The 22,566-nt window shown below is 43.2% G+C and overlaps 1 protein-coding gene across 4 annotated transcripts in view; it reads left to right on the forward strand.

Moving 5' to 3' along the window:
* ERC2 (ELKS/RAB6-interacting/CAST family member 2) overlaps window positions 1-22,566 on the forward strand; it is an 881,888-nt gene that overhangs the window by 94,364 nt on the left and 764,958 nt on the right. For 3 of the 4 annotated variants that reach the window (XR_006390837.1, XR_006390839.1, XR_006390838.1), the window contains exon 3: window positions 12,883-13,299. Coding sequence is in view for 1 of the 4 variants with exons in the window: in XM_044300746.1 (XP_044156681.1) it covers window positions 9,724-9,747; window positions 12,883-13,299 (441 nt within the window). In the remaining 3 variants the exon portion in view is untranslated. Of the gene's footprint in view, window positions 1-9,723; window positions 9,748-12,882; window positions 13,300-22,566 lie in introns of all 4 variants that reach the window. The other variant, XM_044300746.1, reaches the window with a different exon arrangement.

A 22,566-nucleotide genomic window follows, 5' to 3' on the forward strand; every position in this document is an offset into this window, starting at 1 on the left:
GGACCACCCTCCTTGGCCTGATCTAGGTACTTTCATCAGACCGCTGGGTGACGGCTGTTGCGGTGGTGTCTTTGGGGGTGCACACAGCAGAAAGTGAGGAGAGTGCAGATACAGAGGATGAGGAGGGTGCAGAAGCGGAAGGCTGAGTGAGCCACTCAACCAACTCTGGTGTGTCCTTTGACATAATAGCACGCACCTTCTCCAACTTCCCACTTAGGCTCCGGCCTGGTGCACCTGCCCGACCCCTACCACCCCTGCGGAGGCCATCACTAGCAGCAACGCTCCTGTGAGCGTCACGGCCTTCTCGCAGATTACTCTAGGGCAGTGACATCACGTTCATCAGTCATCATGTGGCTTAGGCGCAGCTCAATCCCATTCAAGTGAAGTGGGCTGAGCTGCGATACCAAGCACAGCCGCTACACAATGTACAGTGCAGTGTTTGGCAAGATGTGAGTACTGCTGTGCCATGTCCTCCACGCTGCTGTTGTTTAAGTGGTTGTGCTACAGAAAGACAGGGGAAGAGAGCTCCTCATCCTTGTTTGTGCAGTGTATGGGAGACATCATAGCAGCTAGTTTCCACCTGTTCTGTAGTTGAGATCCGTGAAAACTGACAGTTATGTCCACTCACATGAGATGCACATTAGCGAAACCCATGATATTGGCGATACTGGACAAACATCTGATGTGCATGGAGGCCTCCTGACTCTGCCCTAACAGCAGATATGGGAAAGATAAGGGTTGAATTTCATCATGCCTTATCCTTTTGTTCTCAGGAAGATAAGTTGTTCTATAGCGGGGTCTGGAAGCAGCTTTCTCACCTCTCCCATTCACAACATATGACCAAACTGACTGATGGCCATTGGCCAAGCAAGCATTCAACTGACAGTAATCTCTTGTGTACGGCCAGCTTTACAGGTAGAATCTGTGATACAGATGCAAGAAATGTGATGGACAGAAATACTACTTCTCCTCACGTACACACATGGTGGCTTATCCTGAAGTCACCTGAACCAACAAATATTCAGTATTACGCAGTATCAAAAAGACTGTTAGATGACTTTTAATGTTGAGCACTTGATTTATTTGCAGGAGTGGCACAGACTTATTCTGGCTGACAGCTACACTTCTCCTGTAATCCAGTTTGAGAACATTTTGGTAATTTAAGATAGGAGTTTGGTGCCCTCTGGTGGATACTTTGTATTGGTGCAGCCAGTAGAAAGTTCCTAGTTACATTTTTACCTTTTATTTAATTTGCTACGATTTGGTGAAACTAGGTATCTTATAGGAAATTTTGAAGCTGTATCTGTTAGCATTTTGTGACATACTATATTGGAGGTTGGATTAAGGGTACTTTCACACTAGCGTTATTCTTTACCGGCATTGAGTTCCGTCCTAGGGGCTCAATACCGGAAAAGAACTGATCAATTTCATCCCCATGCATTCTGAATGGAGAGCAATCCGTTCAGGATGCATCAGGATGTCTTCAGTTCAGTCTTTTTGACTTTTCAGGACGGAGATAATACTGCAGCATGCTGCGGTTTTATCTCCGTCCAAAATTCCGGAACACTTGCCGGAATGCCGGATCCAGCATTGTTCCCCATTGAGATGCATTAATGCTGGATCTGACCCCGAGTGTTCTGGGAAAACGGATCCGGTATTGCGGTCTGCGCATGCTCAGACCGCCAAAAAAGTGAATTTATTTTTTTTTTGAAAGGGGGACGGATCCGTTTTTTGTTGTGGCAGATTGTAGCAGAGAAAACGTATTCATCCCCATTGACTTGCATTGGGGTAATGCCGGATCTGTTTTGCATCGGCATCCCAGGACGGAAAGCAAACTACAACATGTTGCGGTTTGCTCTCTGGTCTGGGAACGCAACTAAACGGAACGGAAAGCATTTTGTAGCATTTCGTTCTGTTCAGTTGAGTTTTGTCCTCATTGACAATGAATAGGGACAAAACTGAAACGTTTTTTTCCGGTATTGAGCCCCTATGACGGAAATCAATACCGGAAAACTTAAACGCTAGTGTGAAAGTAGCCTAAACTTGACACTTTCTGTGACTTTTGTTGTGTCAGGTTAAAGTCTTCTACAACAGTGTAGTTAACAAATTTATTGTCAAGTTAATGTTTGCTACTTCTGTACATCTTCCTATATGCTTATCAGCCCCAGAATGCTGTTGCCTTAAATATCACTATAACTAACAACTAAAGGGGTTATCCGAGCACTGAAATCCCCCCCATATGCTTGGGACCCTCAAACACAATGTACTTACCTCATTCCCCGGCACGCGCGTTGCTTCTGAAGCCTGCATGGCTGCTGCTCCCCATGCGCCATCCTGTGTCGGGGGGTGGCGGTGGGTTTGGGGGGTTCAGCCAATGGCAGGTGGTGACGTGAACAAGCCTCCCTCCGTGATGCTAGAGAGGCTCGTCCCTGTTACCACCTGCCATTGGCTGACCCCTCCCCCCCCGACACCGGTTGTTTTCATCCGCGCATGGGGTGAAGCAAAGGCGGCCGTGCTGGCTTCAGAACCAGAGCGGGTGCAACGTAAGTACATTGTGCATGAGGGGCCCAGGCAATAGGGGGGGGGCATTTCAGGGGTCGAATAACCCCTTTAGGACACCCTAGGGTCACCTTCCTAGAAGCTGAAACATTGTTCTTCCCCGTTGAATGAAACACTCTGGCCAAAATGTATATATTGCTGTACATGATGCCCAATGTAGGATCAGAGGGGCAGGGTATAACGCAGACAAGGGCGTGACTATATCCATAGCAGCCATACCCATTACCATGGGGCCCACAGGTTGAGGGGGCCGAATCAGGTGCAAGAACATTGTACCTTTTTGTGGAGAAGAACAATATAGCGGCTTTTTGCTATAATCTTGGTTTTCTGATATTTGGTGCTATTATACATACCTTTCATTTTTGCTACTTATGCTGCTGTGTTGATTTCCTTACAGTAGGTATTGAGGACCCCATCCTATTTTGTTATCGGGCCCAATGAATTATAGTTACACCCCTGATACACAGATTCAAGGACCACCAAAGAGAGACTCTCTGTCATGCACCTCCCCCTCAGGCTCTGCAGTAGTCACCATAGCGTATCCGTAATGCCCGGAGTATTCCTTTAATTGGAGAACACATGTAATGCTTTGCTCTGATTCCTTGCTGTGCCCATTGACTGCAGCATGCAAATGTATTCGTGTCAGCAGTCTAAGGATAGAGGATTCTTAATCTGGTGAAAGTCACTGCAAATGAGGACAATGAAGAAGGAACGTAAAGCTCATTGTAAGCAACACGGCTTCTTATCAGGACTGCTGTATATGCCCCAGTTCCTATGGCACTACATGCCAACATACTGCGTGTATGTGTTGATTGGGAATTGAATTCATCCGTAGTAAATGCCTACTGATCAGGATACACTTGAAATGCAATGGACACCTTTGGAAATTTCCTTTAATCAAAATGCATGTACTTTTGGCTTAAACAAATTTTTATATTGGGTTTTGTTAAACTTTTAGTATTCTGCAGGCTGCATGTATTTTCATACATTGCAGGCTGCTCAGTCCTTTTCAGTGGGAAATCCGCCAACTAGCACTATGGTTTTCCAGGCTCCGGATATTGATGATTGGTTATTAACATCTGATTGGTGAGGGTCTGACACTAGGGATTAGCGAATCGACTTCAGCTGCTTCATCCGAAGTCAATTCGCATAAAACTTCATTGTAATACTGTACGGAGCAGGAATTTGGTATCGAGTTTTTTTACAGAAATAATTAATAGCAAGACTTCGTGAAGTAATAACTTCGGCTCATCGGAGCCAATACATTCTAATACTGTACGGAGCTCCTGCTCTGCACAGTATTACAACGAGGTTTTAAGCGAATCGACCATCCGAAGTCAATTCGCTCATCCCTATCTGACACCCTTCCCTCACACTGATAAGCTCTTCCCTGCAGCCTCTAATTATGGAACCAGCATTTTGAATAGAACAGGAGCATAGCGCCGTTCAAAGTGTAGTGGCCATGCCGGGTTACTGCAGGCCAGCTCCCCTTCACTTCAATGAGAGCTGCAGTAACTGAGCATGGCCACTACACTTTGAACGGAGCTGTTCTTCCTGGTCCATTCTTAGTGCTAGTTCTAGCATCGGAGGATGCAGAGAACTGCAGATCGAATACGAGTGACCTGTCACGAGGAGGTCTCCTAAATATCTGGAGCTTGGAAAACTCACCTTAAAGGGAACCTGTCACCTGGATTTTGGGTATAGAGCTGAGGACATGGGTTGCTAGATGGCCGCTAGCACATCCGCAATACCCAGTCCCCATAGCTCTGTGTGCTTTTATTGTGTAACAATCCCGATTTGATACATATGCAAATTAACATAAAAGAGTCATATCTTACTTGTGTGACCAGAGAAGAGTCATATTTTCAAGCTCTGACTCATCTCAGGTTAATTTGCATATGTATCAAATCGGTTTTTATACACAATAAAAGCACACAGAGCTATGGGGACTGGATATTGCGGATGTGCTAGCGGCCATCTAGCAGCCCATGTCCTCAGCTCTATACCCAAAATCCTGGTGACAGGTTCCCTTTAAGTTTATGTTCGGAAGAACAGAGAGAGTAGCTAAAGACCGAGCCACCAGAGAGCTTGTCTGATGGATTTCACACTGTCAGGACTATGCAGCATATGAGAGTACAATACATGCAGGCTGCAGAAGACAGAGCAAAGTTTTTAAACCCAGCTGCAAAAATATATGCAATTCTGGAATGAAAAAAAATACCCTGCAGGTAAAATGTTCAGGTATCAGGCATATTCTCAGATTTACAGGAACATTGTAATTCTCAGCTTGATACAAGCAAGTAGTCGTGATGAAGGATTGCATTGCAGTTATGGGCACATTCTCCCTAATGAATATTTAATACCTGTCTGATAGTGACAGCACATAGTGTAACACAGGAGTTAAGAGCTACTAGAACCATCAGCACCGTCAAATTCCCTTTCACTTGCATTCTCGTAGGTGGAAACAGACCTATCCAGGGCCATATTTACAGATAGTGTCGCCCAGAGCAATTGCCCCTTCCCCGTTGCTCTCGGCTGGTTTGGGTGTCCATGCTATACATTCATCTGTGAGCTACAACATAACAAGACTGTGGATGCAGGTTTACCTAGAAGACCTTAGTAAAGGTGGTCATACGTGTTTAATGTCATCTGCAACCTCGTAATTGTTCCCGCATGGAAAAATGTTCATGTGCATTACACACCAGTGGGGACTATCTGCTTGAGGCCTGTTTCACACTGCCAGCAGTAGTTTCTGCAGGCTGTTTCGGCAGAGAATTGCTTGCCGGAGCTATCTGGATCTGGCATTGCCAGATATTACCGGGATGCCCGCTGGCCCAATTGACTCTAATGGAGTCTGGAGTAGATCCGGCCACTAACCAGCAAATAAAACACCTGTAACTACACTGTGGACAGGAGTTGTCCAGGGATATGGCCATGTTAAGTCAGGGACAGTTACCTGCTGCTTGTAGAGAAATAATGAACTTAGGCTGGTTTCACACTGCCGGCACAGCCTTCTGGCAGGCTGTTCCTGCATAGAATGCCAGGAATCGATCGGACTGCGCGGCGGTATTTGTCCAGCCAATTCTCTCAATATTTGGCAGGTTTCCGCCGGATCTCCGCCAGACACCATTATAGTTAATGGGTCTGATCAGCATTCTGGCAGCGCCTGACAGTGACGGATCCGGCAGGCTGTTCCCGAGTCCCGACTGGAACAGCCTGCCAGATCTGTAAACGCTAATTTGAAACTAGCCTTAAGCTACTTTCACACTTGCGGCAGTGTGATCCGGCGGGCAGTTCCGTCGTCAGAACTGCCTGCCGGATCCGCCGATCTGGATGTGACTGAAAGCATTTGTGAGACGCATCCGGATGCAGATCCGTCTCACAAATGCATTGCAAAAACGGATCCGTCTCTCTGTTGTCATGCGCACAGACGGATCCGTCTTGTATCTTTTTTCACATTTTTACCGGTCTGCGTATGCGCAGACTGGAAGGACAGATCCGGCATTCTGGTATTTTGAATACATTCCTATGGGGATCCGGCATTCAGGCAAGTCTTCAGTTTTTTTCGCCAGAGATAAAACCGTAGCATGCTAGAGCATAGAGACCGTTGATGATGTCATGGTTTTCTCTTTTGCCTGATCAGTCAAAATGACTGAACTGAAGACATCCTGATGCATCCTGAACGGATTGCTCTCCATTCAGAATGCATGGGGATAAAACTGATCAGTTCTTTTCCGGTATTGAGCCCCTGTGACGGAACTCTAGGCCGGAAAAGGAAAATGCTAATGTGAAAGTACCCTTACCTGTACAGTTCTTTAAATAGTATGCCTCTGTCCGCTGTAGTAGGCTGGCGGTTCTGTGTAACCTGAGCCAAGGTAATGTCCAGTGCTCTAGGACTATACACACAGTCATATAACCGCTAAAGGAGCATGTGCAGGTCCAGTATTCAGCGTCTGTTTCACCCACACACGTCTTTCCTGTCTTCCAGAGCAAAAAAAATACTAAAAAAGGACAAGCAAATAGCGAGACAGATATACAGGTAGGTAGATAGATAGATTAGATAATGCATATAGATAGATGCATAGATAGATATATATACATACAGGTGAAACTCGAAAAATTAGAACTATCGTGCAAAAGTCCATTTATTTCAGTAATGAAAATTAAAAGGAATTGCATTAATGCAGCTTAAAATTAGAATTTTGTGAAAAGGTTCAATATTCTCGGCTCAAAGTGTCACACTCTCAGTCAGCTAATTAATCCATACCCCCTGAGCAAAGGGGACCTCAAAATTGAGACTTTGGGGTGTCATAAGCGGTAAGCCATAATCATCCAAATTATATCAAATAAAGGCTTGCGATATCTCGCTTTGCATGTAATGAGTCTCATATGTTTCACCTTTTAAGTTGCATTACTGAAATAAATGAACTTTGCACGATATTTTCTAATTTTTCGAGTTTCCCCTGTATATCAGCCCCCAGCCTCAGATCACATAAAATAAAAAATCCACTTACCTCTCTTGCCCCAGACGCCACCACTCCTCACCTCCAGCGCTCTTTCTTTTTCTTCCTGCAGTCGGCTGTGCTGTGACCCGTCGCGCACAGACTGAGGTCAGAGCGCCCTCTACGTGGTGCGCAGCCACAGCACAGCCGGCGGCAGAGGACCAGGAAGCGGTGAGTTCAGAGCCCGGGCAGTGCTGCATTCACCTCTTCCCGGTCCATCCTATAAGATGCACTGGCATTTCCCCACATTTTTTCGGAAAAAAAGAGCATTTTATGGGGTGAAAAATAAGGCATACGGCACCCGTCCTTAAGGAGTTAAAAGTAGTACTGAGAAAAATGAATCTTCCCTATGTGACCCAGTGGATCAGGCATGTCCCATCTCCTCCTCCTCACTGCCCTGTGTCTGCCTGTAAGACAAATGGCTGGAGCAGAAGCCTCTCTGCTGTGTCCCATCTGCAGCAGGACAGATTGTTAGTCCCTTCCAATACAGGAGTAAGGTAATGCCAAGGTTCCCTGTAGGTTTTCTCCAAGACTTTTTCATGAACAGAATATTCTTCAGACTGACAAACCGTTACCATTTATTTCTAGGTTTAATGTTCCTTTATTACAGCATAACCAGTCATTGGGATGAACTCTAAGGGTGTGTTCAGATGGAGGATTTTGGGCGTAGCTTTCAGCTTGGATTCAGTGCCAAAAACAAGGCCAAATGTGCGCCGAAACGACCTCCCTTTGTTTTAAAGGGAAGGCCTGAAGTGCAGTTCATGCGGTTGAGGGTTTTTGCAGCCCAGTTTCCAAGACCTAAGCCGAGAAAGTAGAGGTCCATTCTTGTCGTGGTTACCATGTAGGACCCCTCGCAAAGCTGCAGCAGGAGCCTGCTCATGGTTTTAGCTCCATTCAAAGGAACTAAACCTAGAGCTGGTCCTCATGAAAGGCCACAGCAGAACCCCTAGCACAACACAACAGTTTCTGCCGTGGGATACGTCAGTGATTTTGGAATCCTCAGTCTGGACATGCCCTCAGAGGTTTCAAACGCAGGAGATGTCTTGGAAATGTAGTCAATTTTGTAACAACAAAAAACTAAATGGCTGCACACCATTATATATACAAACAATAGCGCTAAGAAATGGGGCTCATTCTAGATAAAAGTGGTACAATACCGACTATAAATGAATAATGGAAGCTCTTAGAGCACATACGTGTCGGGCCCATCTACCAGCGTCAAGGTGGCTTCCGCAGATGGGTCCCTATCACTAAATATACTGCCTCACTTTGGACTTACTTAAGCCTACAATATTCAGGGCAGTGTAGGAACCAGCTACAAACGTACTCTGCTCAGAAGTCCCAGGTAGATGGGCGCGTCCAGTCTAAAAGAGGTGCTACCCTCAATATATTGCAACACTGAACACGGCCATCTACAGGGGACTTCTGAGCACAGTATGTTTGTAGCTGGTTCCTACACTGGGACCCATTTGCGGAAGCCACCTTGATGCCTGGTAGATGGGCCCGACACGTATGTGCGCTAAGAGCTTCCATTATTCACTTATAGTCGGTACTGTACCACTTTTATCTAGCTCTATTGTTTGTATATATAACGGTGTGCAGCCATTTTGTTTTTTGTAATTATGTTTGCTTCATGGATATGCACCTGTGATTCTGAAGGTTCTAGTCTAAATTTTCTTGCGTCAATTTTGTAACAAATATCCTATTATATTTCTCGGAAATGTGTTAAAATTGTGATATGCCAATAGAGAAGCCATTAAAAGGGTTGTCTCACTTCAGCAAATGGCATTTATCAGGTTGACAGTTAATACAAGGCATTGTCCATATTGCTTCCTTTGCTGGCTGGATTCCCTTTTTCCATTGCATTATACACTGCTCGTTTCCAGGCGTTCCGGCCAGCATATGAGCATGCCTAGGTGCACTCTCGCCGCGCTTTTTCCTATAGTGTGCAAGCACGATCACTGCTGCTAGATTGCAAGGTGGTCGTAACCCCTAGATATGAGCAGTGTATAATGTGATGGAAAAATGAATCCAGCCAGCAAAGGAGGCAATATGGAGAATCACAATACATTAGTAAGCGCCTTGACATGATAAATGCCATTTGCTGAAGGGAGACAACTCCTTTAATGAAGCTGTGTGTTCAATGACTTCGGTCACTTAGGCTGGGTTCACATCACGTTTTTTACATAACGTATACAAAAAAGGTACCTATGTTTAAACGGATGCCTTAAGACTAATGCCATATAGTGACATCCGTTCACCATAGAGTTCCATTGTAAAAAATATTTTTTTTTAAAACAACCTATAAGTTTTTTTTTACTGGATTCTGCAGGATACAAGAATGTGGTAGTGCTGCTTTTTTGTATCCATTTTTATTTTTCTAATGTATACGGAGGCATAAAACGTGATGTGACCCACCCTTCTATTGTGCTGTGTTTCCCTTTTTCCGAGCTCTGTGTCACATTTCATTGCTGTTTTTATGTTTGCTGTCCAAAAACATTTACTAGATGTGTCTGCTTTGTACAGCTCCGCTCAGGAGGTTGGTGGGGATGGATATGACAATACCACTGTCCCTTTAGTTGTACATTTTTTGCTCACATTTGATCTGCTTTTGTGTTAATTTTGCTTCATTTTTTTATTTTTTATTTGCCATGCCATTCAGCTTTTGGATTTCAAGAAAACAAAGGTTTGTCTTGTTTTTCCAAATGATCCTGCTTTTATATCTGTAAACTGTTTATGCCGTAGCTTGCCTTTTAGATGTAGATTTATGTGTCTCTGTAGATGTCACCACAAATATCTCCGCACATACTGACGGACAGCAGAAAATCTAGATTCTACAATTCTGTTGTTGAATCCGGAATTAAATTAATATATTTTTTTTATGGAAGAAATGTTAAAGGGGCAATCATGTAGTATTTTTAGTATGATCATTTTTCTATGTATGGAGCAAACCTCACCTACCGGCAGAATGGTGGTACTAAAGCAGACTATCCTCTTGTGTTTCTGTATAGACTGTTCTATTTGTTGCATGTCCGTTTTCCATCACCTTATGCTCATCAGGTTGTCTGTTCTTCACGCCCTTCCTTAGGTTCACACATTGCAGAGGACTGTCAGAGCCTTTTCTCATTGATACAATAGGAGCTTTAGAGCATCTTTCGAAGGTTGTCAAGTTCCCTTCCCTGAATAGGAAGTTCAGAGGAATGGAAAATGACAATCTGTTGCTTGCACTAATGTATAAAAGACAAGATCACTAGTAAAAAAAAAAAAAACATGTAGTAGTGACAGTCGCGCTGCTGTCCCTCCTGAGCTAATAATAAAGGGATTATCTGGGAATAATATAAAACGACCACTAGCAACCTGTCCTAGAATGTGAGCAGGACTGGTTGCCACCATTTGCAGAGCTGCCTAGGGGGCTAAGCGGTCGGGGCCTCCCTACACTGCTCTACAATTGATGGTAATGATGAGATCCTGCCTACGATATGCCATCATGGCTGAATAGCCTGACAGGAACGCTCACCAGTATCTAGTATATGCAAGTACCCAAGTGTAATCAGTAGTGGGGTCTCACCCACTCAGTCCCTCTAGGCGTCTCTGCAAGTGGTTGCAAGCAGTCTTGCATTCTAGGACAGGTTGCTGGTGGTTATTTTAAATCATTCCCAAAGAACCCCTTTAAAGGCTATATACACCTTCAGAGGCAAAAAAAAATGAATGATTGTATTCAAATTGGTCATTTTTATAAAAAAAATATTGAGCCGCTCTGTCACAAAGGGTTAACTGTCTAGCTATGTGAATCGTACAGTGACGGTCAACCAATAACCCTAATCTCACATTTACTAAGAGGTCACAAACCCTTATTTAAGCCACATTCTTATCAGTAAGATGAGAACTGAGCTATAATGAGTGTTTATAATGTCAGAGAGCAGAGATAAGGAGTCCGTCAGATTAGCTGGCTGACGGAGCAGAGAGAAATTTGAGATCCCTCTAATAGAGCATCTCAGCCCTGTACAGAAGAAATAGCTCCATACTTGTAATAAAGACCAATTTTTTTTTAGTTAAAATGAGTACAATGCAATAATAAAAAAAACTGCCCCAAAGGTTTACATAGCCTTTAAGTGGTTCCTGAGAACTTGCAGATTCAATTGCAGGTTTGCTGGAGAATAGTCACGGGCTGCTTGAGAAGAGCCACAGTTAGGCCCCATTCACATGACAGTATTTTTGGTTCGCACCCAATCCTCATTTTCGCCAGATTGGATGCGGACCCATTCATTTCAAGGTGGCCTAAAAAAATGGGGACGGCACACCGTTTGCTGTCCGCATCCGTATGTCTGGACAAGAATGCAGACTTTTTCAGACAAGAATAGGCATTGTTACAATGGTTCCACAAAAAAATAAAATAAAAATGGGTGCAACATAGACGTCACACGGATGTCATCCATATTTTTTGCGGGTCCATGTTTTGCAACCCGCAAAGTACATATGGTTGAGTAAATGCACCCTTATTCATTATGTTCTGCTCACTCCGTTCACCTGCTGATGATTGGCAGTTCTATCCCAAAAATGTTTCATGTATTTCATTTTCTGCATGTTCAATGTGTCCCCGCATATCTTGTTCCAATCATGCCTACATGTACAGTACAGACCAAAAGTTTGGACACACCGTCTCATTCAAAGAGTTTTCTTTATTTTCATGACTATGAAGGCATCAAAACTATGAATTAACACATGTGGAATTATATACATAACAAACAAGTGTGAAACTACTGAAAATATGTCATATTCTAGGTTCTTCAAAGTAGCCACCTTTTGCTTTGATTACTGCTTTGCACACTCTTGGCATTCTCTTGATGAGCTTCAAGAGGTAGTCACCTGAAATGGTCTTCCAACAGTCCTGAAGGAGTTCCCAGAGATGCTTAGCACTTGTTGGCCCTTTTGCCTTCACTCTGCGGTCCAGCTCACCCCAAACCATCTCGATTGGGTTCAGGTCCGGTGACTGTGGAGGCCAGGTCATCTGGCGCAGCACCCCATCACTCTCCTTCATGGTCAAATGGCCCTTACTTTCAAAGTTTTCCCAATTTTTCGGCTGACTGACTGACCTTCATTTCTTAAAGTAATGATGGCCACTCGTTTTTCTTTACTTAGCTGCTTTTTTCTTGCCATAACACAAATTCTAACAGTCTATTCAGTAGGACTATCAGCTGTGTATCCACCTGACTTCTCCTCAACGCAACTGATGGTCCCAACCCCATTTATAAGGCAAGAAATCCCACTTATTAAACCTGACAGGGCACACCTGTGAAGTGAAAACCATTACAGGTGACTACCTCTTGACTCTCATCAAGAGAATGCCAAGAGTGTGCAAAGCAGTAATCAAAGCAAAAGGTGGCTACTTTGAAGAACCTAGAATATGACATATTTTTAGCTGTTTCACACTTGTTTGTTATGTATATAATTCCACATGTGTTAATTCATAGTTTTGATGCCTTCAGTGTGAATCTACAATTTTCATAGTCATGAAAATAAAGAAAACTCTTTGAATCAGAAGGTGTGTCCAAACTTTTGGTCTGTACTGTATGTGTGTGTCTTTTATTAAGCGTGGAGTCAAGAAACTTGACAGATCACATCACAGTCACTGAGCACCATAAATGTAGTCATGCACGTTATTAGTGTGGCACCAGTTTTGACCACGGGTGTTGTAGTTGGCAATATTGCTCATGATGATCAGATATAGTCATAGTTATATAGACGATTTATCTATATGGTTTTATGTTTTGTTGTAATTGTCGTCTTGTCCAAGTCACTAATGGCTCTGTTTGTGTTCCAGCACTTGCAGTTGACCATCCAAGCCCTGCAAGATGAGCTGCGGACTCAGAGGGACCTTAATCATCTTCTTCAACAGGAAAGTGGAAACCGAGGGGCAGAGCATTTCACAATTGAGCTCACGGAGGAGAATTTCAGAAGGCTTCAGGCGGAGCATGACCGGCAGGCCAAAGAACTTTTCCTTCTCAGAAAAACGTTAGAAGAAATGGAACTGAGGATAGAAACACAAAAACAGACACTAAGTGCCCGTGATGAGTCCATCAAAAAGCTTCTTGAAATGCTTCAAAGCAAAGGGTTGCCTTCAAAAGGAATGGAAGAAGAAAACGAGAAAACGCGAAGAATAGTGGAGGCGGAATCACAGCTTAATCATTTAGAAGTGATTCTAGATCAAAAGGATAAAGAAAATATTCATCTAAGAGAGGTAAGGAACCATTTAGGATGGATTTTCTTGATCAGTGTTTCCCAATTAGAGGGGTTGTTTTCCTGCCTTTGGTCTTCCTAGAGTGGGATCCCCTTACTGTGAACTTGAACAGGTTTCTACTCTGTTGGAAGCTCCTGTACTGGTTGTCAGACAAACCCTTTAAGTCTCCAGGAACCCTAGCAGGTCATCATGTATAGAGAATTTCCAAGAGAGAAAACACATGTGCTAATTATCAATTTAGTGTAAACAATTAAATCACCTATCCAATAGATCCATAAAGGGGTTGTCCCATCTCGCCATGAGATGGGACTAAGCACCAGCCCAAGGTGGTCGGGTTTACGGAAACAGGCGAGCTTTGAGTAACTCCCATTCACTACAGTGAGAGTCCTGGATAAAGCGGAGTGCTGGACCGCTTGGTTCTTTCGATAAACCTGCCTACCTAGGGCCAGCTCTCAGTCCCATCTCACTGTGGAAGTGGCGAGATATGAAAACCCCTTTAATATATCACCTGTTGGAGTTCCTGGGAAATATTTTATATAGTCAGTTCAGTATGTTACCAACTGTAGGTATAAATAAGGCAACAACTGGATCTTCACCATGCAAAAATAGGGGCTCCACCTTGGACCAGCTCGGTTAAACCATATAGTCTTGTGGTTATGTCATAAATTTTAAAGAAGTTTTCTGAGGTATGTGATGCATCTTGCATGTAAACCATTTGTTGGAAATCCCCTTTAACACTTGTAATCTTGCCACTATGAAGTTGGCGCAGGGTTTTTATAATTGCAGATTCGGTCCGCTATGGTTTTCATCATCCCATAAGCAAATGTCTCTTGGACCCAAGTCTAACTGAACTCTTGTGGGGGTCCTGGTTTCTTGTTCTCCTCTCACATACTTGTGGTCAAACCCAATAGAATATTTATTTCTCTGCTTGCTAGCATTAATGTATATTTCAGGACTGTGTGTTACAGAACACCTGGTCAAGAGGCACTTGTTCCTTTTGCTTTGCAATATGAGTGATGATTCCGAACTCTTGAAGCCATTTTGAATTACCGTCTGGAAAGAAGGCAGCGTTACCGTTCTGTAACATGAAACAGAAAACCAACATTTTTTCCTCTCACAAAAATTGTAATGGACTGATACATTTTTCTTCAGTTTGTGCATTCTCCAGTGATATATTAAATGAAATACCAATGACCCTGAGCTCGGATCTCAATATCATGTAAACATCAATTTTTTTGTTACATATTTTCTTTTTTCTTTTTTTTTTTACATGTGGTTAAATATTCACAGTAATTAATATGTCTGTAAATCCAGCATGGGAAGTGCGTCCTTTAAAGGGAGTCTGTCACCAGGAAATTCACTGGTAAGCCAAGCACGGCGTCTTGTAGGGCGAGCTCTGCTGAATAAAATGATGTGCAGTACTTTTAATCCATATGCAAATGAGCAGTTAAAGGTTGTCCCATGCTTAATCTAATAAAAAAATATGAAAATCAGACATCATGTAGTACATCACAACCTCTTTATAACGATGCTGGAACCAGCCCTGTGCCATTGCTCCTATTGTCCTTTTTTCGAGGGCGTTCTCTGTCGGCTGCAGCTGGTGGCATGGAAGGATGGAACTGAGCATGTGCTTCCATCTCGGTGAGCAAGACAGAATTTTTTTTAAAAAGTTGGCGCTCTGCAGATAGATTTTATTGAACTACCCAGTAGCTATACTAAATTTTGGATTACATGCAATCAGGGGTGCACCTAGCCTTTATGCTGCCTCAGGTGAAAACTGAAATGGCGCCACCCCCCCAAATCCCAATTTCTTAATGTAACCCCTTTTCCACAATGAAAGCGCTCCTTGACCGGGGCCATTTCCCTGCCCCCCTCTTGCTCCTACCTGGTGCTGCCTGAGGCGATCGCCTCACCTCGCCTCCTTGGCGGTGCACCCCTGCGTGCAATTACAAAAGTATTCAGATCCAAGTGCTGGTTTAAAAAATGTAGAATATTATTCGTAGGACAACCCCTTTAAGTGCACCCTTTGGGGCAAGCCACTCTGTGCACCCTTACTCTTCCTGCATCCTTTGCCAGTGCCTCCATCTCCGCACAAAAATGTATATGTGGCCTCAACAAGGTGCATCGGAGAAAGTTCCTATAGTAATTTGATAGATGAAAAGTTAATTCAGTGATTTCTCCTTCAAAGCGCTCCCTGCTCCCTGCTGTGCTCTAAACTACCAGACATCCCCATTCACTGGAACAGGCAGTCTTGATTGGGTTGCTGGAAGTGCTGCTGAGCAGGACAAATGCCAAGGGCTGGAGCAATGAAGGTCCTAAAAGTAGGAACTCTAAAGGTGGATTTACACGGCCCAAATATCGGGCAGATTATCGGGAACAAGCGTTCCTTTGAACGCTTGTTCCTAACAATCAGCCCTTGTAAATGTGGCGCGAATCACCTGACGAACGAGCAAAACTCTCATTCATCGAGTGATCCTGTTGTTCGTGCCGGCAGATAAATGATCATTTCTGGGCAGCAGATTGTTCTGTCTAACCAGCGATCCGCTGCCCCAAAAGAATGCAGCTGGACGGAGACGAGCGATGGTAATAGCGATCCCTCGTGCTCATACAGTGAAAGGGATCACTACATGTAAATGTGCGGTCTCCTTCACCGAACGAACAGCCAACTGTTGGGAAGGAACACTTGCTTCCCAACAATCGGCTGTACTGTACATTGCAGCGTGTACACCCGCCGTAGGGGTACCACACGGTCAGGTTTCTGCATGCAGTTTTGGAAGCCAAAATCAGGAATGGATCGATCATAAGGAGAGAAAGTATAAAGGACATATGCGTCTTCTCCTGGTTTTGGCTTCCAAAACAACATGAAGGAGCTGTTACAATCCAAAAGAGAAAATAGAACCGGATTGTACATCCACATGCCATACTTTGATCTAATAACTGCTTCTCTGCAAAATTAACATCGCCTCTCAGCGCAATATTTAGTGTACCGCCCTCTATACTGCATGCTATACATGAGGCATTAGTGTGCATTTTGATCAAAAAGCATAAGCCCACTCACCATGCCAAGGTTGCCTCTTTAAGTGAGTGCCTACTCTAGATTTGGCACGGCACTGCGTGGCGACCACCGATGCCACCTCACTGCCTCAGCAGGCGGTGAGACCCAGCAGCCAAACAGCACCACTGCTTCTTGACCGTGCTTTTTGATCAAAATGTGTACTAATGCCTCATGTATAGCATGCAACATAGGGGCCAGCATACTACTTATTAGGCTACATTCACACGAACGTATTTTGTTTCCAAGTCCGTTCCGTTTTTTTTGCGGATAGGATGCAGGCCTATTCATTTCAATGTAAATCCATAAAAAGGGGGGTTGTAGAGGCTCACCTGGTCTTACGTTTGTAGGAAGACACGGACATACGCCAGGAACTAAGCGATAGTGGTATCAAATTGAAAAGGAAAAGTCCAGCTTCCAGACAACGTGTTCAAGCTTTAATAAATAAGTGCTTTAAAAACCAACATGTACACCCAAGTCTACAGATCATTTCATACAGATCCTTACTCATGACAAAGAAAAAATGTGAGACTCTGGCCTTAAATAAGGGGCAGGCCAAACATGTCAGGTGGAAATAATCAGCAACAACTCCACCTCTGAGACATTAAAACATGTGTTTAAGAACTCCAAAAACAATACATCAGGATCAGTAATGCAGTATAAGATCCTGTCTACGATTTAAACCCATTGGTACAAAGGTGTTCATAGCAAAAATCTTTCTAAATAGAGAATCCTACTGGATTTTCGCTATGAACACCTTTGTACCAATGGGTTTAAATCGTAGACAGGATCTTATACTGCATTACTGATCCTGATGTATTGTTTTTGGAGTTCTTAAACACATGTTTTAATGTCTCAGAGGTGGAGTTGTTGCTGATTATTTCCACCTGACATGTTTGACCTGCCCCTTATTTAAGGCCAGAGTCTCACATTTTTTCTTTGTCATGAGTAAGGATCTGTATAAAATGATCTGAAACACATAGACTTGGATGTAAATTTTGGTTTTTAAAGCACTTATTTATTAAAGCTTGAACACGTTGTCTGGAAGCTGGACTTTTCCTTTTCCATTCATTTCAATGGGTCCGCCAAAAATGTGCCTTGTGCTATCCGCATCCATATGTCCGTTCCGTAGCCCCGCAAAAAAAATAGAACATGTCCTATTCTTGTCCGTTTTGCGGACAAGGATAGGCATTGTTACAATGGATCCGCAAGAAAAAGGGATGCCATACGGACGTTATCGGTTTTTTTTGCGGCCCGCAAAACACATACGGTCGTGTGAATGTAGCCATACACTGAGAAGCAGTTATTAGCTCAAAACATAGTATGAGGATGTGCGATCCAGATTCACCCTTATTTTTGGACACTATCCAGTATGAGGTTGACCAATACGTAAATATTTTTGAGTTACAGTGGGATGCGAAAGTTTGGGCAACCTTGTTAATCGTCATTATTTTCCTGTATAAATCGTTGGTTGTTCCGATAAAAAAATGTCAGTCAAATATATCATATAGGAGACACACAGTGATATTTGAGAAGTGAAATGAAGTTTATTGGATTTACAGAAAGTGTGCTATAATTGTTTAAACAAAATTAGGCAGGTGCATAAATTTGGGCACCACAAAAAATAAATGAAATCAATATTTAGTAGATCCTCCTTTTGCAGAAATTACAGCCTCTAAACGCTTCCTGTAGGTTCCAATGAGAGTCTGGATTCTGGTTGAAGGTATTTTGGACCATTCCTCTTTACAAAACATCTTTAGTTCTTTCAGGTTTGATGGCTTCCGAGCATGGACAGCTCTCTTTAGGTCACACCACAGATTTTCCATTAGATTCAGGTCTGGGGACTGAGATGGCCATTCCAGAACGTTGTACTTGTTCCTCTGCATAAATGCCTTAGTGGATTTTGAGCAGTGTTTAAGGTCGTTGTCTTGTTGAAAGATCCAGCCCCGGCGCAGCTTCAGCTTTGTCACTGATTCCTGGACATTGGTCTCCAGAATCTGCTGATACTGAGTGGAATCCATGCGTCCCTCAACTTTGACAGGATTCCCAGTCCCTGCACTGGCCACACAGCCCCACAGCATGATGGAACCACCACCATATTTTACTGTAGGTAGCAGGTGTTTTTCTTGGAATGCTGTGTTCTTTTTCCTCCATGCATAACGCCCCTTGTTATGGCCAAATAACTCAATTTTAGTTTCATCAGTCCACAGCACCTTATTCCAAAATGAAGCTGGCTTGTCCAAATGTGCTTTAGCCCACCTCAAGCGGCACTTTTTGCGCTGTGGGCGGAGAAAAGGCTTCCTCTGCATCCCTCTCGCATACAGCATCTCCTTGTGTAAAGTGTGCCGAATGGTTGATCGATGCACAGTGACTCCATCTGCAGCAAGATGATGTTGTAGGTCTTTGGTGCTGGTCTGTGGGTTGACTCTGACTGTTCTCACCATTCGTCGCTTCTGTCTATCCAAGATTTTTCTTGGTCTGCCACTTCGAGCCTTAACTTGAACTGAGCCTGTGGTCTTCCATTTCCTCAATATGTTCCTAACTGTGGAGACAGACAGCTGAAATCTCTGAGACAGCTTTCTGCATCCTTCCCCTAAACCATGGTGGTGAACAGTCTGTCTTCGGGTCATTTGAGAGTTGTTTTGAGACCCCCATGTTGCTACTCTTCAGAGAAAATTAAAAGAGGAGGGAAACTTACAATTGACCCCCTTAAATACTCTTTCTCATAATTGGATTCACCTGTGTATGTAGGTCAGGGGTCACTGAGCTTACCAAGCCAATTTGAGTTCCAATAATTAGTTCTAAAGCTTTTGGAATCAATAAAATGACAACATTGCCCAAATGTATGCACCTGCCTAATTTTGTTTAAACAATTATAGCACATTTTCTGTAAATCCAATAAACTTCATTTCACTTCTCAAATATCACTGTGTGTGTCTCCTATATGATATATTTAACTGACATTTTTTATCGTAACAACCAACGATTTATACAGGAAAATCATGACGATTAACAAGGTTGCCCAAACTTTCGCATCCCACTGTACCTGTTCAAGTTACCGCCGCCGCCCATATCCGGCTAGTCTTGGTTTATGCAGTATGACCACTGAGACCATTGATTGGCCACAGCAGTCACATGCTGAGATGTCAAGTGACTGTTGCTCCGAAGTATACGGTGACTGGCAGGGGCCGGAATGGCGATAGCTTAATCAGGTGAGCCTTTTTGGAAAAAATGTATTCCGACCATAAAGGGTTCCCTTTGAAAGGGTTGTCATATAGCCCTGTTTGCACATAACATGGTAGAGAGCAGGAGGAGCTTCATAGGTTGCTATGTACAGGGTGACTCTGGACACCCTTTTATTTCAGAAACGAAAGGGAAAAATGAAATATCTGAATACCCCAGCAAGTAATGGGTGAGTGGGCCTATCTTTTTAGATTTTGGTATTCAATTGCTGTAGGTTACGTCCCGCACTGGATTTTTGTAATGTAGGATGTAGGAAGCGTCATGGGTAAGAACAAGGGACGTGGTTAGTCACTGCCCTAAGGCATGATGGGACAGCAGACGAATGACAAACCCGGAAGTAGGATTCAAGCTTGGGGGAAAAGAGAAAACTGCAAATGAGGTAAATTAAAAAACAAATAAAGAAGGAATAGGAGCTAGAGTACGGGGTGTATTTACACCAACAGATTATCTGACCAATTTCTGTCCAATCAGACCAATATCTGTGTGTGTAAACGGCCACCTGACCAATATTTGGTCAGAAAATCTGTCAGATAATCTGTTGGTGTAAATTCACCTTACTGGAAGAAAATACACTCAGTGAAAAGTAGATTGTGGTGCACCCCCTTTAGATGGAAAAAAAACACATAAGAATACAAGTTCTATTGAATCGTTTCCCACCAAAAACTACATCTCAGTTTGCTCAGCATCTCCTGCTCTATAGCATGCTGCCTGCAGATCTGGTACCACGTTCAGCGTGGCAGGTTCCCTTGAGGTCTTTTTCAGCAATACTCATTCTGTCTCTAGACTTTGTTGGACTTTTCCAGCTTAGAGTCGAGTGGGTGCCACTGGGTCCTGCCCAGGGCGTGCGACTCCACAAACATAGAGGTAGACCTTTTGAGTATTTGTTTAAACCACTTTTTCTAGCTCCTGGAACCTCCGGCCTTTTATTCGAATTTCCGAAACGTCTCATTTTGTCTCCGATATTTATATTTTCTCAGTGGATGTTCTTTTTTTTTTTTTCCCATCCTTTCAAATAAAACATTAGATGTTTCTACATAACTGTGGGCAAACGTAAGGGAATGCAGAGTTTTTATCATGTGGAAATCTATTACAGATGTTTGGTCGTACAAATTATATATATATATTTTTTTAAATACCCTGACCACACATAGCTTACCCAAAGAACTATTAAGTACTTTTATTATTTCTATCAAAGAGCCTGCCTTAGGCAACAACTGCCGAGTTTCCACTGAGGAAGAATTTAAAATTCATGTAACTTTTTACACACTCTTTGAAATTTCGGGAGAATTTTTTTTTCTTCTTGATCAACAGACCCATTTTTTAAGACATTGAAATGATTACACTGTGTAAGAGAGGTTTGGACAGCTTTAGGAACACTTCCCGTTACCGTCATCCTTGTCGCTATGAAGAATTTGGGGAAACGCAGTGGCATGTAAAAAAGTTGAATAATAGAGCTAAGAACAGCCTGGGTGAATTTGTTCTAGAATATTCTTCCAAGGAGGTGCTGATGGAGCGAGCCCACAGTGACACGCAGAGGGATTGATCCTGGAGCCAGGACTAATTATCTAGGGAAACGCTTTATCAACACTGCGCCTTGTGAAGGCGTTACTAAGAACCCCATAGACATCTGATTGTGGTCTTTTTTCTTGTGTTATGTTCTCGTTTTTTATATTTTACTTGGCAGGGTGCATTTAATTGATTGCATTATGTGATAGCAGATTAGGCCGAGCCAAATGTTAATATGATTATTTTTAGTGTCCTGGATAATTAATTAGTATTTGGCAAAGTAATTTAAGCAGTTTGTGAAAAAGAGACTTCACTTAGATGTTTTTTTGCACTGACCCTATCTATCTATCTATCTATTATCTATCTATTATTTGTCTATCTATCTATCTATCTATCTATCTTTCTATATATCTTTCTATCTATCTATCTATCTATCTATCTATCTAATCACTGAATGTAAGAGTATATCCTGCTTACATACCACCTTATATACAATTTGGTGGGTCTTACTAGATGTTTTTTTTATATGTATGTATAAATCTCTATTTAAGTGAACCTGTCATGTTGGACACGTTGGCCGAACTGCAGGTAACATGTTAAGCCTCATTTACACGTCCGTGTCAGTTCTCAAATCCGTGAGCAGGTGGTCAGTGATGCATCCGTTAAGCTGTCCGTGAAGGATCCATGTGTCCGTTTTTTGCTGTCCGTGTTGCATCCGTGTTTCACTGACACTTAACAGCGGAAAAAATAATTTTCAAAGCATCTCTTCTTAATGATCTGTGAAACACGGATGCAACACGGATGGCATCCGTGTTGCATTCATGGTTTTCACTGACCCTATAGACTATAATGGACGTGACGGACAAAATAGAGCATGCATCCGTGCTAAAAACACTGACCCACGGACCGTGGTAAAGCACTGATGTTTGAATACACAGATTAAGGGCTCGTTCACACGACCGTTGGTCTCCTGTGCCCGTGCTGTGAACCGCAAATTGAGGTCCGCAATGCATGGGCACCTTCCATGAAGCAGGCACATGGGGATCGCAGACCCATTCATTTGAATGGGTCCGCGATCCCTCCCTTTCTGCAAAAATATATTGTATGTTCTATCTTTTTGCAGTGCGGAGGCACGGAACGGAACCCCAGAAAGCACTCCGTAGTGTTTCGTTCCGTGCTCCGTTCCGCACCGTTCTGCATCTCCGGATTTGCAGACCCATTGAAATTGGGTCCGCGTCCGTGATGAGGCTTTATAGAGCCTTGCGTGCATTCCGCATTTTATGAAACGTCCGGCCCATAATTGAACAGTTCTATCCTATTTTTGGGGGGACAAGGTGATTTTTTATTTATTTTTTACTATTTCCCCCCTTGGGCCTCTTTCACACGAGCGTGACGGCTTGGCTCCGGATGTGTTCAGAAGGCGTTCAGTGAAACTCGCACCATTTTGCAAGCAAGTTCAGTCAGTT

This window comes from Bufo gargarizans, chromosome 7, assembly GCF_014858855.1.
Source record: "Bufo gargarizans isolate SCDJY-AF-19 chromosome 7, ASM1485885v1, whole genome shotgun sequence".
Taxonomy (NCBI): domain Eukaryota; kingdom Metazoa; phylum Chordata; class Amphibia; order Anura; family Bufonidae; genus Bufo; species Bufo gargarizans.